This window comes from Manacus candei, unplaced genomic scaffold, assembly GCF_025592945.1.
Source record: "Manacus candei isolate 608988 ecotype Guabito, Panama unplaced genomic scaffold, ASM2559294v1 h1tg000002l, whole genome shotgun sequence".
Lineage (NCBI taxonomy): Eukaryota > Metazoa > Chordata > Aves > Passeriformes > Pipridae > Manacus > Manacus candei.
In genome coordinates, this window is record NW_026138050.1 from 8,336,266 (window position 1) to 8,352,007 (window position 15,742).

General features: G+C 51.2%; 2 protein-coding genes across 2 annotated transcripts in view; one reads left to right on the top strand and one right to left on the bottom strand.

Annotated features, from left to right (window-relative positions):
• XYLT1 (xylosyltransferase 1) overlaps nucleotides 1-15,742 on the bottom strand; it is a 597,640-nt gene that overhangs the window by 40,749 nt on the left and 541,149 nt on the right. The window lies entirely within an intron of this gene.
• Nucleotides 1,769-10,249, top strand: CLEC19A (C-type lectin domain containing 19A). The gene is made up of 5 exons (XM_051776299.1): nucleotides 1,769-1,899; nucleotides 7,382-7,547; nucleotides 8,020-8,113; nucleotides 8,879-9,011; nucleotides 9,801-10,249. The coding sequence occupies exons 1-5, from the start codon at nucleotides 1,809-1,811 to the stop codon at nucleotides 9,878-9,880; spliced, it is 564 nt and encodes a 187-aa protein (XP_051632259.1). The 5' UTR covers nucleotides 1,769-1,808; the 3' UTR covers nucleotides 9,881-10,249.

Below are 15,742 nucleotides of genomic sequence, written 5' to 3' on the forward strand. Positions count from 1 at the left end.
TGTGTGCTTAACGTGCTTGTGCTGTCCCAGTGCTGGGAGCAAAGCTGGTGCCCAGCTGCTGTGCCAGGCTCAGGGGCAGCACGGGGGGCTCGGTGCTCCCACCTGCACTGGGGGGATGCTGCTGCCGTGGGTCTGTTGTTAGAAACAGGATAAAAATTATTCAGGATCTCTCCTCCCTGAACATCTGTGCTTTGGAAATAGATTAATATACTCAAAAGATTTTTGTTCCATAGTTTGCTGAAAGTTGTTTATAACACTGGCTTTATCTGGGGATGACACACAGGAAAGAAGGGAGAAGGCATGCCTTGACTTCTAATAATCTCAATTCCTTCATTTTTAGTGGTCTGCTGTAGCAATAAGCTTTTCCTTGAGCCATATAGTTTCAGATCAGTGTATGCAAGTGAGGGGGAGATGTTCTTAAAAGGCTTTATTTAATGCAAAGAAAACTTAATATAGAAAATTGATTGAATGAGTTACTGTCTCTGGAGTAAGTCTGGATGCTTTATTGTACTGAAGGCCTCCCATCACTCCCAATTGTTTGTATTTGAATCTTGCCTCTAAAAATGGTCATCCCAACTGAAGTCCCAAAAAATGCTGAATATTTTAATTGGTAGCTAAGAATAAAAAGGGAACAGCATTGAGTGTGTTCCTAAGCAGTTTGTTCAATGCTGATTTAAGGCATAAATTGGAAATGGAACAGGGCCACAAAATTTTATAGTACTTGTGTCTGCGCTCTTTCCCTTACCACTGCCACAGTTAGGAAAGGACTTTATACAATATTTTTAAACACATGAAGTTTATGTCTGACCAAATGTTGACCACAGGAAGGAGACATGCTGGATAATATTGGCTATTAATGATACAGAGTGCTGTCTCATACCAGGTTTTCTGCTGTTTCAGTACTGCATAGACCCAGCACAGACCTGGCAGATGGGTACTGTGTGCGTTTCTGAAATAGCCTCGGAGCCCCGGGCACAGCTGGGGGTTCCCTCTTCCAGGCTGTTGTAGTGCCTTGCTCTGGGTAAAAAACAAACAAACCAAACGAAGGAAAAACAAACAAACAAACAAAAACCCAAACCACAACAACAACAAAAAACCCCACAAAACCAAAACAAGAAAAGAACAACACAAAACGGGGCATTAATGTGTTACACCCGTCTGCCCTGCAGCCCTGGGACCCTCTCCCCCCGCCGCCCCAGGTGCCCGGTTGCGGCCGCCGCCGGTGCCCCGGTGTCAGCACAGCCCTCGCCCTCCCGCCGCCTCCCCTGCCCGCTCTCTGCCGGCCTTGCCCGCAGGCAGAAGGTCCCGTTTGTCACCCCCCCGAGGTGACGGGCTGCCCAGAGTCCCCTCCGCCAGCATCCCGAGGGACGCAGCCGGCGCGGCGCCGCGGGATGGGGACACTGAATATCAACCCGGGATGCGGCTGCAGGGGCGAGGAGGGGTAATGTCCTTGCTCGCCTGCAGCTCCGGAGGGTGACAATGGCTCTCTGGGAGCAGCGTGCACCCCGAGCCGGGCTGGGGGCAGCGCCCTGGGCACGGGTCCGGGTCCGAGTCCCCGTCTGGGATGCACTGAGCGGGGCCGGGCTCAGCCGGGGGCGGGCTGGGGGCGCGCCCCGGGCGCGGGTCCCGTCTGGGATGCGCTGAGCGGGGCCGGGCTCAGCCGGGGGCGGGCTGCGGAGGAGCCGCTGCTCGGGGGAGGGGGCAGCGCGGCCCTATATCCGCCCCGGCCGGCGGCCGCCCCCCATAGCCCGCGGGGCTCGGGCCGAGCGCGACCCCAGCGCCCGGCAGCGGAGCCGGGCGGGCCGGCCATGGGCTGCGGGCGGGCCCTGTGCGCACTGCTGGCCGCCGCCCTGCTGGCCGCACACGCCTTCCCCCAGACCAACATCAAAATCAGCCAAGGTGAGTGCCCGGCGGCGGCGCGGGGTGAAGGTGATTTAATGGGCGCTGGCTGCGGCAGGGAAGGAGCGCGTGTGTCTCCCACGGGGCCGGCAGCGCTCCCCCTGCTCTGCCTGCTCCAGAAATCCCTCACTTTCTTTGAAATCAACTTTCTTCTTTGCCATGGGGACGTGAGAAGGGCAGCTCTGGTCCCTCTCCTCGGGATGCTGAAAGTCTCTCTGGGCTGGCTTTGTTTCTGTGTGTCACTGTCTGCTCTTCACCAACACCTTGAGGTGGCTCGGGGCCGTGGCCCTGCTGTGGGTCCTGCGGGGACTGCAGGAATCACTGCACAAGGCACACGTGTGAGGGGTGCAGGGCTGTGGCCACCGGGGCTCCCCGTTAATTTTTTCACACTTACTGTGTGTGAAAAGTGGCCACAAGGATGGGATTCCCCCTTATTTCCCTTTTTTCCCCTCAGAGCTCTTGGTGATCGTGACTCCTGTATGTCACTTAAGTTTCTTCCAAACTTTTACATGGGGTTGGTGCAAGTGAGAGTTGCTGCTCCAAGTTTGTTCACACCACGTTAGGTTTATTGGGAATTTGAGCAGAAAGGGGCTCCTTAAGTGCTGTTCAGTGAGATCGTGAGAAAAAGGATCGATACAAGCCCAACTTTCCTACCAGACAACTAATCTGTGGGAGCTTTGCCAAAACTAATTAAGAAGGAAAAAAACTCTGCAAGATAACTCCTATCTGTCAGTGCCAGCTGCAGGAGTGCTGCTCCCGGTGTTGGCTGTATCCTTATAACTCCAAACATACCTGGCAGAAGATTTGAAGCTATAAAACCAGCTTGGTTTCATTAGAGGATTTTGAAAAGCAAAGCCCTTGGTGTGAAAGGATGTCCCTTCCAATGTGCTTCAACTGCTGTTAAATATTTTACTTGGAGATTTGTAATATACACCTTAAAAAACATTTCAGAGTGTGGAAATATTGCCTGAATGAGCTTCACATCCATCAGTGGATATTATTCCCTCCAGCTCCATGTAACCCCCGGACCAAAATCCTTCCCTTGATCTACTTGCTTCGTGGACACTCAGTGTGAGACTCTTTCATCTGTTAATGAAAGATAAATATTGCAAGTAACATGAAGGTGGCATTGTTTGTCAGTGCTTCTAAATCCATGGGTGCCCTGAGGCATCCTAACATCACACAACAGCACTGTCTTAGCCCCTGACACAGGCTCCAGCCCACAACCTCCCCTTTTTAGTGCCTATTCTTTGGGTCTACTCAGTAATGAGGACATAGTGGATGTGTCAGGAATGTGGTGGGGTGGAGGTCTGGCTCAGCTGGCACTTTGAACCCCCCAGCCCAGCCACAGACAGGTTCTCCTGAAGCCATCCTGGAGGGGTCCTGGGGGTCCCCTGTCCCAACCCTGTTGTCTTACCCATGCCCTGTAACTGCCCACTGCTCTGGCAGTGCCAAGCCAGGGTAAAGCCATGCTGCTGGCCCTCCCCATGGCCTGAGCTGATAAGAGGTGGCTCCGTGTTGGCAAGGACCAGGATGCTCATCCTGAGCCCCAGCTCTGCCAGCTGGGACCACTCCCCATCCCTCGCTCTCAGCATCCCAGCCCTTGGATATTATTGCTCTGGGGGCAGCTCTGCCCTGGGAAGGGCCCAGCCAACCTGACAGGGATCTCCCCAGCTCTTTTCCCTTGGCATTAGCTCCAGACAAACCTCTTGGCGTTGATGGACATCCTCCAAACCAGCTGCTTGCCAAGAGCTGAAGAGGTTCACTTGCTTTTTCAGGTCAGATGGCAGCATTAGCCTGTGGATGTGCCAAGGGGGGATGTCTCAAGACCATGCCTTTCAGTGAGGTGTCTCCTACTGCCCCTAAACTTTTTGGTGAGCTGTCAGCTGTTGATGAAATGGAGCTCTTTGATGCTCTGCAGCAAAAAGAGCATCTGCTGTCAGCATTGACCTAACCTGATCTGCTGTCTAAACCTCTTTGATGGAGCCATGGCCCCCCAGGAATCTTCCTTGCATGGGCATCTCTTGCCAACCATCTCATAACCCCAAACTTCATATCTCAGCTCTGTGGATCTGTGGAGGTGAGGCAGCATTGCTCCTTGGGATGAAGCTGATCAGGAGCAAACCTGCTCTTCACCAGCTGAGTTGGGAGCCACACAGCTGGTTGGGGTTTTTGTTTTGTTTTGTTTTTTTCCAGTAGCATCTTGGAATGAAAAAAAACTCCTGTGAAACTGGCTAGGACTTTTTCAGTTAATTATTTCTAATTGGAAAGAGGCCAGTTGGGGAAGTGAAACTTCTTGGCAGAGCAGTGCCAGCTTCTGCAAGATTTTGATAAGTGATGTTCCTGGTGGTTCTACAGTGGATCTCAGCTAGTAAATAAATAAAAAGGCTCCAGTCTTGTTGGCACTGACACAAATCCAGAGATTTTTCTGGTCCAAAAACACTTGTTTTCCAGCTTTTCTTAGTTAGTAACAGCTGCCTGATCTGAATCTTATCCTCAGCCAAGTCTGGACATCTATTTTGCTGGTGCTGCCTTAAAACACGGTCCTGCCCTTAAAACTGTTGTGCTGTAAATAAGCAAAGGGAGAAAGGATTCTTGCCATCATTTTTCACCAGGAATTTGGAGACAAATGGATGAACTGACCTAGGGTCAACAGGAACCCCTGTCCTGCAGGCACTGGCTGTGCTGCTCCTGCCCTGTGCAGAGGAGCTGATGGTGCTGGGGTGATGTTTTGCTGCTGTGCTTAAAAGTGAGGATTTGGTCCAAATATCCCAAAAATGCTACCCTTGTCCTCTTCTAGATCAAAATAGCACCCACAGCTGCTGGCTTGGATTTTGAGGGTTTCCTATAGAGTCATGAGTAGGCTCCTATACTCACAACCATACATCAGATTTCTTATGGCCTTTCTGCTAAAAATAGCCCTCGAAGACCCCAAATAAAGCAGCTCCCCTAATTGTTCCTGCCTGTAAAACTGGGAGCAGTAGTTCTCCTCCAAAGAGACAGCCAAAGCCTCTGATCCTGACCTAACAGAAGAGATGCTAATTAAAAGCTGACCTCCCATATTTTCCTTTTTGGTATATTTAACCTTAAATTCCTTCAGGCACCTCTGGTTCACTGAAGCTCGTCAAATTAATGCTACCTAATGGGAAGCAGTATGGAATAACAAAGAAGGACTGTCTCAGTTTCTGACTCGGTTTCAGCTGCTCTGAACAAACAGGAGGGTGATTTTGCCTGGCAGTCGGGGTGCTGATGGACCCGTCTTTGAGCCAGGACACTGGGACGCCCACTGCAATTAGCACTCAGGAGTGAAGGCTCCGTTTGCTGGGGATGCTGCTGGGATAAGCCCTGTGAATTTTGCCACCACGCTGCTAGAGGTGAGGAGTTTGTCGAGGCGCTATAATAAAATCCCAGTTGCTGGTGGTGCCTGTCTGGCGCAGACCTCTCACTGCCCTCCACAAGAAGGAACAGCAACCTCAAGTCTCTGTGAGCCAGGACCAGATCCCAGCCCTGCCCTGAATGGGGGTACATGTCTCACCCGTGACCTGGTGGTGAAGCTGAAGCCTCATCCTGTAGGTTTGACCCTCTGCCCCTGCTCTGCTTTGTGTTTGGTGGAGATTGGGAGCCTTGGCCAGCATCATGAGGGAAGGAGTGCTTGACTCCTGGGGAATCACATCAGCTCTCAGAGTTTCTAGTCCTGCTCTATTGCTACAATAAAATAATTTGCATTTCCTAGGGCTGTTCTAGGGTTTTTCCCAATGCAAGTATGGCCAAGTGTGAACCAGAGAGCTGAACCCTGCATAGCCACTGAACTGGCTACAATTTGGCCACCCTCCCCTAAAGCTATGCTGCTCTTCCAGGCCAGCATGCCTTATCCTTTTTCCTCCATAGCCCATAATTAGTGCTGAGGAGGATGGGAGAGCCCTTTGAGCCTCTCGAGGGTTTGTTGTTGTGGGGTGCAGAGCTGCCTCCAGCCTCAGCTCCTCCGAACTGATGGCTGGAGGACCCGAGGCAGATTGATATGGTGACAGCCCCACTGAGCCTGGCAGTTGACTTGGCCTTGTTCAGGAGGAAAAAAAGGCTCATTGCATTTGTGGTTTGTCACCTGGGAGTGAGCTGTGACAGCAGGGACCCCGGGGGCTGGCTGTTTGTGGAACACTCAGAGATCCCCGTGTTGAAAGAGCTGATGAAATATGAAATTATCACCCAGAGCTGCCAGCACTGGCACAGGGAAGGATTTGGCTCCATGAACACTCACACAGCTGCTTTGGATTCACCTTGCCTCTCCTTTTGCCTGTGCTGTTGCTTCCCTTGCTGTGGCCACATCCCTCGTTGCCGCTGGCAGGGTTTTGTTCTCCCCACCCTTGGGAAAAGCAATTCCCCACAGCCTCTCAGTACTGGAGGCCCTGTAGCACCACCCTGACCTTTCCAGGCTTGAGCCTGTTACCTGCTTGGATAGTTTGATGGCATCTGATGTCTGCTCTCAACCCCTGCACACCCACCCTGCCCACTGCCCTGCTCGCTCCAGCAGCAGCTCTGACCCCAGACCAGGACTCCATGGGGATGTGGGAACTGGCTGGGGGGAGCTGGCAATGCCCCAAGGCTCAAAAACCAGCAGCTAAGAGAGTTAAGCCTCTGTGCCCCAAGATTTGGGGGTTCCACCTGTGTTCATGCTGGGGGGGTGTGGTGTGTGCTGCATCCTCCCCAAGCGTGACAGGGAGCAGGCACGGAGGAGGTCAGAGTGACATGTTAACGCCACTGCCGTGTTTACACAGCGGCAACTGTGAAGGCTCCAGAAAGACATCCTGCCCCCACAATGGCCCCTTTTGGGGCAACTTCCCCACTGTGCTGAAAAGTGTCAAGGGACGATGAGCAGCTCCATGGCCCCAGCTCTTATCTGGTGGTGGGAGGCAGATAGGCTGGCACCGCTCCCGGCGGCACGTGCGCCTCGCCCGGCTATTTATGGGGCTGAAATCCAACATGTGCGTACGTGCATGGCTGCATCCAGGGACAGGGATGGTGAGGGGGTTTCCTTGGAGGGAGGAAGTGCAGGCTGTCCTTGCAGGAGGGCAGAACACAGCCATAACCCCGCAGCCCTGGCTGTCAGCTCCCATCCCAGCACTGTGGCTCTGGTGGTGCCTGATAGAGGTGAGAGGAGCCCTTATCTTGGTTTCCCCAGTAGCAAACGTTAGTGCCTTTATTTTAAGCACCCTCTTTGAAAATGATGTCAAGCTGGCTTGGAATATCCCTCCTGGTTTAGGCAGATGCTAAAACTGAGAAGCCCACAACTTGTGCAAAATGTGTTTTCGCTTTTGCAAACTTTTGTACAGCGCCCGCAGTGGTTGGTTTTTCCATGTGTGTGTTTGGTGGTTACTTGCCTGCATGGGGTGGGGGAGCAGGGCTGGGCACTGCTGCCTCCACTGCCTGCTCAGCTGCCTGGCAATGCTGCCTCACCACCACCAGCTGTCTTCTGCTCTGCCCCCAGCCATGCCAGAGCCTGTCCACGCCTACTCCTGCCCGCTCTTCTGGACGGAGTACGAAGGTCACTGCTACCGGTACTTCCCCATCAACAAAACCTGGGCTGAAGCCGACCTCTACTGTGCCGAGTTCTCCATTGGCATCAGATCAGCCAAGCTGGCCTCCATCCACAGGTGAGGGGTGCAGAAACATGTCATCACAGCATGGGGAGGAAGGAAAATGGGGACAAAGTCCCATTCCCACAGCACAATCTCTCTGTCAGCTGTAGCTTCGTGTTCCAGCCTAAGCATCCTTCTGCAGCAGCTACCTGGTCAAGTCTGATGCACTGGGCACACAAAGGTGATATAGAAAATGTCTTTTCCTGGACTGGCAGGAAAACTGGCATAGTATTCCCTAAATTTCCACAAACTGTGTTTTTTACTCTTGAAAAAGGGATGGAAGTGCTGTATAATTACACAGGCTTTTTCTCTCATTCCCTCTCCCTGAGCTCTCACCAACTCCTCTTGCCCAGACCCAGGAAAGTAGTAATTAGAAGAGAGGGACCCATTTGGCCATGGGTCCAGTGGTAGGGGGAATGCTTAGGGGCACTCCTGACCATTTGCTGACATCCCCCCTCGGTGGCTCTGTGTTGCTCTGTTTTGCCAGCTGGGAAGAAAACGTGTTTGTGTACGACCTGGTGAACAGCCGCGTGCCCGGCATCCCCACCGACATCTGGACGGGACTCAACGACCTGCGTGAGGTGAGAGCTCTCTGAAATCATGTGGGAAATGGCTTTGAAAAATTCACCTCTCTGTGTTTTCCCCCTGTAAAGCCACTTGGTTTTCTCCTTTGCCCCTTTTAGCCCCATTAACCAGGTGGTGGCATAGGATCTGTTGTGCAGTGCATGGAGAAAGTTGTCATTTCTTCCCTTCCAGTCTGCTTTTAAAAGTGCTACTAACATGAATATAAATAATTAATAATTATTCATATTTTATTACTGGATTAATAGAAAGAGTATTGTACTGCTTGCTCAAGAAGAGCAAATAAACTGAAAAGGTCTCCGGTGTCAAAAATCACCAAGTTCCATTGCTCTCTTGTGATACTCTGTGACTTTTCAAAGCTGACATGTTGGAAATATATAGTCTAATATGTTAGAAAGAAAAATCGAGACCATCAGGAGAACAGTCCCATGTCAGCAAATTTTTCATAGATACTGAGAAAGGAATGGAAAAGAAAGAGGAAAAGGAACACAGAATTGGGTGGGGGTGTTAAAAAAGAAAATATGGATTTAATTTCTGGGCTTCCTCTGGTGAGAACACTGTGAATTCTGGGGCTGTCCTTGGAAGTTTTCAGTTGTAAAACCCAGATAAGGTGTTTGGCCTCTGCTGAGTGGTGACAGTCTCTCCCCATGTCCCTGGGCTGTGTGGCACTGGGGATGGAGATGGGGTCTCCAAGGGAGTGGGCCCCTCACCCTCTGCAGTCGTGGGTCTGCAGTGATGGCCTTTCTCCACCCATCCCATGCCAGGAGGGTCACTTCGAGTGGACAGACGGCTCCTCCTACGACTACCACTACTGGGATGGCAGTCAGCCTGATGATGGGATCCACTCCATCCCGGAGGAGGAGGACTGTGTGCAGATCTGGTACAGACACAGCAGTGGTGAGTGCTGCACTGGGTACTGAGGGCACCTTCAGCGTTGTTTGCATGTCAATAAATTCAATGCAGCGCAGCTCCTGCTTTTCTGAAGAGTTTGGAGGCAGGCAGAGGATTTTCATTTCACTTTTTTAGTCTTATTTTCTTTCTTCATTACAGAGAAGGGGTATATCTTCCCTTTTCACCGTGTACATACACACACACAGACACACAGACACACACACAGACACATACGTATTCCTGCTGCTCACAGCCCATCTCCCTCTTCCATAGCAGCAGCAGGGCAGGAACATCAGCTGCCTTGAAGAATTACCAAATTTAGCCAAAAGTCAAATTTTCTCATTTCCCATCCCGCATGGGAGGATCATGGAAACACCCATTGGTTTGCCACCTTTTCTCTCCCACGCTCAGGCCAGGGAATCTTGCTGAAGTGGGACAAGACCCTACCTGTGCAAAAATTCCACTTCACATCTTCACTGCCAGTGAGACCAGCCAGTTGTGTCCAGACTCCCAGACATACATAAATGCCCTGTCCACGGGCAGCCTCCTGATATATATGGGGGTACAGGACTGTGTTTGCAGCTACTCCTCCACTACCATGTCCAAGCTGGGCCCCAGGATCCCCTACAGATGGGGAGGGGAATGCTGGGAGGGGGCATGGCTGGGAGTGGTGCAAATGGGAGCACACCCAGGGAAAGCCTCCCATAATGGGAGGAGGTCCTGGTCCCAAGGGTGGTATGTAGTTACTTCCTTGTGCCTTTTTTCAGCTAATGTCTGGGTTTTTTTGGGGGGTAGCACTGCGCTCCTGGAATGACAATGCCTGTGGCAGAGCCTTCCCCTTCGTCTGCAAGATCCCCTCGCTGGCCCTGGACTGAGGCTGCTGGTGCTGCCCGTGCTCCCCCTCATTCTGGGTCACCTCTCCAGCCATGCCAGGGAAGAGAAGTCAGGACATGGCATGGATTGTGAGAGCCATGGGACTGCTTGGCATCCCCAGACAGCCCCTGGCTGTAAAATCCCTCCTGGGAGTGCCCTGGGGGTGAACCCGGCGCTCAACAGCGATGGGAGCTACGTTCAACAGCAAAGGAGCCCCCCAAGCCTAAGTCTGGCTTTGGGTTTCAGATTAACTATCACAGCATATTAGAGGAAGCCCATGATTTTACCAGTACATCAAACTGTTAGCACCAAAAAATAGCCATGTGTAGGAAGTGGTTTTGCCTGTTGATCTGTGAAGGAAAAGTGTTATTTTCTGTTAAGTTATGCAAAATGCCTCTTGTCCACAGTATTTTTCTCTCTGCTAAAATAAACAGCAAACAGCAGGTGGAGGCTCCTCTCTCTTTCTGGGACTCGAGTAGTAATGACTCCCCAGGGTTTGTGTGAAAAAAACTGTTTTTTCCCCAATCTGCTCTGTATTACAGAGGTGTGGGGAGGGGAAGTAGGTGCATGGAAAAGCTTATTTCATTGACCCTGACTGGTTTTTGGGGTCCCCAGGGCAGCCTGTATGCTCACCCTGCCCTTTGCCTGGCCCCCAGCGAACACAGCGTCACCGTGGAGGGGGTGTGGGGCCAGTCACTGCCCCAGACCTCTGCAGCATTCCTGCCTGCAGCAGGTGAGCAGGGTTTGGCCCTGGCTACTTAGGGATGACTGGATCAGCTGGAGGGCATGTGAGGGGCTGACACACCAGCTGGGGGTCAGCCCACCCTCACAGCCCTGTCCCGGGTGGGGAGAGCTTGTAGCATTTGGTGCAACCCTGATTCCCATGAAATAAATGATGCTCTTTCCTTCAGTCCTTGCTGATGTCCTCCTGTGCTGCAGGAGGCACCACAGAGGTACTTCTGTCTTCCAGGTAAATCATTTTTGGGGAGGTGTGTGTGGCTGTGGCAGCTGCAGTGTGCCTTGTTTGAACTGCTCAGTGGGGAGGTGGGACTCTCCTCCTTGTAAGTGGGTGAATTTGCAGGGCTTGAATGCAAGTGGGGCCAAGGTGATGCCAGGGTCCAAGGGAAAGGCAGTGCTATGGAGGTAAAAACATGCTTCTCCTTCAGGGGACACAGCTCCAAGGGCACTACTGGACCCAGTCAAATGCAATAAATCCAGTGCTCTCCAGGGAGCTCTGGGGTATGAACTCTGATCCCACACAGCCCTATAGAATCCAGGTGGCTTTGCAAGTAGCCCTGTGCAGAGGGGGCTGCAGAGGGGCCCCTTGCCTTTTCCTGGGAGCCATGTGTCCATTTGGTTCCTACTGTGGCAAAGCCCCAGGGTCTCAGAGCACCAAAGCAGCTGGGACAGCCCTGGACTGCCCCATCTCAGCCACTGCCTGCAAAGATGGGTAAAAGCATCCCCATAAAATTGTCTGGTCCCCCTTTATGTCACCATCTTAGAACTATAACATTTCAAAACTCAGACTTTCCAGAGTGGTCACACTGAATACCATAAGGTAAGTGGCTGGGGCTCCACTGGGAGCTTGGAAGTTCCTCAGATGGCAGCTCAGCTTTTGGCTGAAATATATTTCTACTTGGAGAGAAACTGGAAAACTTGGTGGGGACAATGGTGGTGTTGTAAGTGGAATGTATGTGCTGGAGCAAGTTTCTAAAATAATGAAGCACTGTCATCCCTGATTATGTATTTTTAGAAATATATTAAAATGCTTGTATAAATATATATACAAATGGATAAGACATATAAATGAAACTATATTACTTTTATTAGATTTTATATGTATTATATACACAGATTATCCATATATTTACAGGGAAAGTAAACAATTTGGGCTGGCTGTGCCCAGAGCCCATCACTATGGGGAGGGTTGGGTGGGAGCCACACTGAGAGCTGCTGCACGGTGCCAAGCTCTACTCCGGGCTCCAGCCTGCCTCTCCCCAGTTTCCTTTCCCTGTTCCTCCTGTGTCCCCTGCTCAGAGGAGCTGGGAGTTCACCATGGCTGGGGATAGGTATGCCTCGAGCCAAACAACTGTCTTTTTTCCCTGCAAGTGGTATGAGATGTTTCAAAAGAAAGGTTAAAACCTTCCCTTGGGAAAGTGTTTGAAGACCTGGGCCCTACTGTGGCTAAAAATATTGCTAATGGGGAGCTCTATGAAAGCTGTCACCTCCAATTAATATCTTCATTTCCAGGTAAAAAGAACTGAACATGCTTGACCTGAAAGTCAGGACCAAAGTTAATAGGGGCTTTGTTTTGCAACCCCCCTGTCTTTCTCCTCAGGCTCCAGGGTCCTTTCTTAAAAATCAACCATCTCTCCTTGCCAGTGTCTTCTGTTTCACAGTAATCAAATAAAATTCAGAAAACAACAGGAGTTTTCACCTCCTTAATTAACTTCTAGTGGATCTGGCGAGGTCAGGGCTTGATGGAAGCTGGGATGTGCCCTTTCCCTCGACACAGACGGTCCCACAATTTGGGTGGTTGGGAGGCACTCCAGCTCTCCAGGCAGAACTTTTTATTTTTCCATGCTCCTTGTCCCACAACCCCTCACTCCCTTGTTAGCTTGAATTTCTCCCTTCTGACTTGCTATATGGTGCAGGCAGTGGGAAGCTGGCAGCAGCAGGACTTTCCCACAACTTTCCTGCACATCACTTGCTAGTGATTGATTTCTGGGGGTCCTTTTATGACACTGATTTTTTTGGAAGCTGAACATCTTCTTTTGTAGTACATGAAAGCTGGGGTAAGTGTGGACAGTGTGTGATGCAGCCTGGTAGTGAACCAAAACAGTCTCTTTGTGACAAGTGCCTTTACCCTCCTATACCCCATTTCTGAACTGTACAGACAATATTGTCCCCAGCCCTCCATGGCAGTGGGGAGAGATGGGCCTACCTGCACCTTTGACCTTTTGATTCCTTTTATTCCTACTATGATTATTCTTTATTTTCTGAGATATGCTGCTGGATGTTGGGATATGGGAGGTGATTGTCACAGCTGGATGTCACCAGCAGTGCTGGTGCTGCCCAGACACAGCCTGGTGAGGGTTTTCCTCCCTGGTGACTATCTTGACTGCTCCGATGCCTGGCTGGGCTGAGCTGTCCTTTCCTCTATTAATTTGGTAAGATTTTTTTCTCCTGAAAATGACTGGGAGGATAAGGGCTGCACAGCTGAATCATGAGCTTTTTCTTGTGCATTTCCCTTGGGTTTAATTGCCTGAGTAGCAGCTCAGCTCCTGCCCTGCGGCCAGGATGGTGCAGAGTGGTTCCCTTTGACAGAGAACAAAAATATCTCAGGACCAAAAAACAGGCTTCCAGCAGCTCAGACAGTACATTACAGACATTTACTGGCTGCAGCAGCGAGGCCCATCATAAAAACAAACCCCTGGGATAAATTATGTTGCCTATCTGTGTGATGGGGTTAGTGTTAAACTCCCCAGCTTTAGTGCATCCCGAATGTGCACAGCTGGGATAGATGGAGCAGTGGGGCATGGGGAAGACATGCAGGACCTGGCTGTGTAGGTCCCAGTGGATGTTGGCTTAATTGAGATATTCCTGCTGTTCTGCAAAAGGGTTTTCCCATCCCACCTTGCACCAGCTGCTCTCTGCTGCTGCCAGGGAATGAGTGGGACACTGGGAGCCAGCAGGGACAAACCTGCTGGGAAATGTATCTCTTTCTGGGCAGCCAAAGGGCTCGGCTGAGGCAGCCATCAAGAGGCATGAGTCAAGCTGGATTTATACACCGTGGGAGCTGCTGGTGTGTGATGGCACCTTTAATTGCAAAAGCTCAGTGAGACTTCCAGCAGCACCAGTTCCCCTCAGAGAGGCTCACTGCTGCCAGGGGCTCCTCCAGCCTGGGAGAGCCTGGGATGGGGCTGGCTCAGGACAGGAGCTGTCCTATGTCAGGGCCCATTTTGCTGTTGATTGCTCCTTATTGGTACCCCAAAAGTCTCCCCCTCTTTTGTGGCCAAGGATTTACAAGCTTCCTGAGAAAACTGCCTTGGTGAGGAGCGCTGGCTGTGGACCAGTATCCCTGTCCCCCTTTGGCACAGGGCTCTGCAGCACAGCTGCCTAAAAAATGGTGGTTATGTTTTTTATTAACTGCTTTCGCTTTGCTGGGGCTCAGTGATTTGGCTGGAAACTTTCATTCCTGGGTGCAAATTGCCAGAGCTGCCACTGATCAGAGGCAAAGTGCAGATCTGACAGGAGTGCAATTCCCACTGTGGTCCCGGCTTGGAAAGCCGGTCAGCCTTGAAGGACACAGGTGACGTGAGAGAAAAAGGAACCGCAGCTGGCACCGTGTGTGTGAACCCCCAGAGCTGGCCAGGGAGGATGGGGCTGTTCTGGGCTGATGCTGAAAGAGCTGATGCTGCTCAGCAATGCCTGGCTGCTGTCCCCGAGCAAGGTCCTGGGCACTGAGCTCCTGCTGCGCTTGCAAAATGTAGCTGTGTTTGGGAATCTGCAAAAAAGTCTAGTCCGGCTCTTGGGGTTACCATGGCAACTAGATATTTGCTCATTTGTATTTCTTGAAAATTATACTGGGCTGCTGATTGCCTCATTTGTGAAGCTCTTTGTCAGGAGGCCGATAAATCCCTGTTTGTCAAGGGCTGTATGGAAGCGGACGGTGCCGTTACTGAGCAGATTTCTGAATGGGAGCTTTGCTGGAGTGTGGGTGTGTTATAGCAACATCCCTCCTGCAGACCCCCAGTAACATACCCCCTGGCCTAGGAAGTGGGTGCTTGCTCTGCTCATCCCCTCTGACATCCATTTATACTCTGCAGTTGCTTGGGATAACAAAATCCAAGTGACTCATCATGGGAGACCGGCTGAGGATGGGACAGGGGAAGGCTTGAGGGGAAACTCTTCTTGCATGGAGAGGACTTAAATAACATATCTGGCTGTGCTCAAGAATCTGCCATGGGGTAGGAAGGCAAGAGGTTTAGCTGGAAGTTAATTTGAGGAATTCCTATTTCCCCATGCGTTCAGGAGAGGAGGTGAGAGCTCCATGGCTGGAGGGGCCACAGGAGCAGCACTCATTAGCCAAGATAGGAGGGCTGTGATCCTGCTCACAGAGGAATAACCACCATTCTCTGCTTCCAGAGTGCATGGAGGCTTGAAGGTTTGGGAAAATGACAGCTCAGATTAAATGCTTACTGGGTTTTGGTGTTGCAAAATTTGACGCTCTCTGTGGATGACCAGGAAAGGACAGTGCTGCAGGGCTGGCTGGAACTTTCAGAGGTGGCTGTAGGAGAGGATAGGGAAGGCTTGTTTTTTTATCCTGAAGACAAAATTAATTTGATTTGGATGCTGTTTAGACTCTATGGCCCTGGTCAATTCACCCCCAACCCAGCAGCTGTTTAAGAGCTCAGCATTCCTTATCGAGTATTTGTTTAATGGAAAAAAAGCCACTTGCCACTAGCTGCTCTTGTGTCTTGTTGAAATAATTAAATTAGGAGGCAGAACATCACGGCAGGTTTGTAGGTAGAAGTTTTGTGCAGCTTTTCCACATGAGGATGTAACACCTTTGTGGGCTCCCACTCTGCTGGGTAGTGCTGGCACAGGTGCCTGTGTGGAGCATGGGAACTGCTGGACCTCATTCCCCCCATCACAGCCAGCTGCCTCCATCCTCCCACCACCAGCCATGGGCTGCACTCAGCAGGCACCAAACATGAAGATCACAGGCAGACATAGGGGAAGGAAACATCAGAAGTATGGGTTAAAGCAATTAAATGTGGTATTTCATCAGTGTGGAGGGCAAGTGCTTACAAAAAAGGGCCATGGCCTTTATTAATCTCCAAAGCATTGTATGAAGTCAT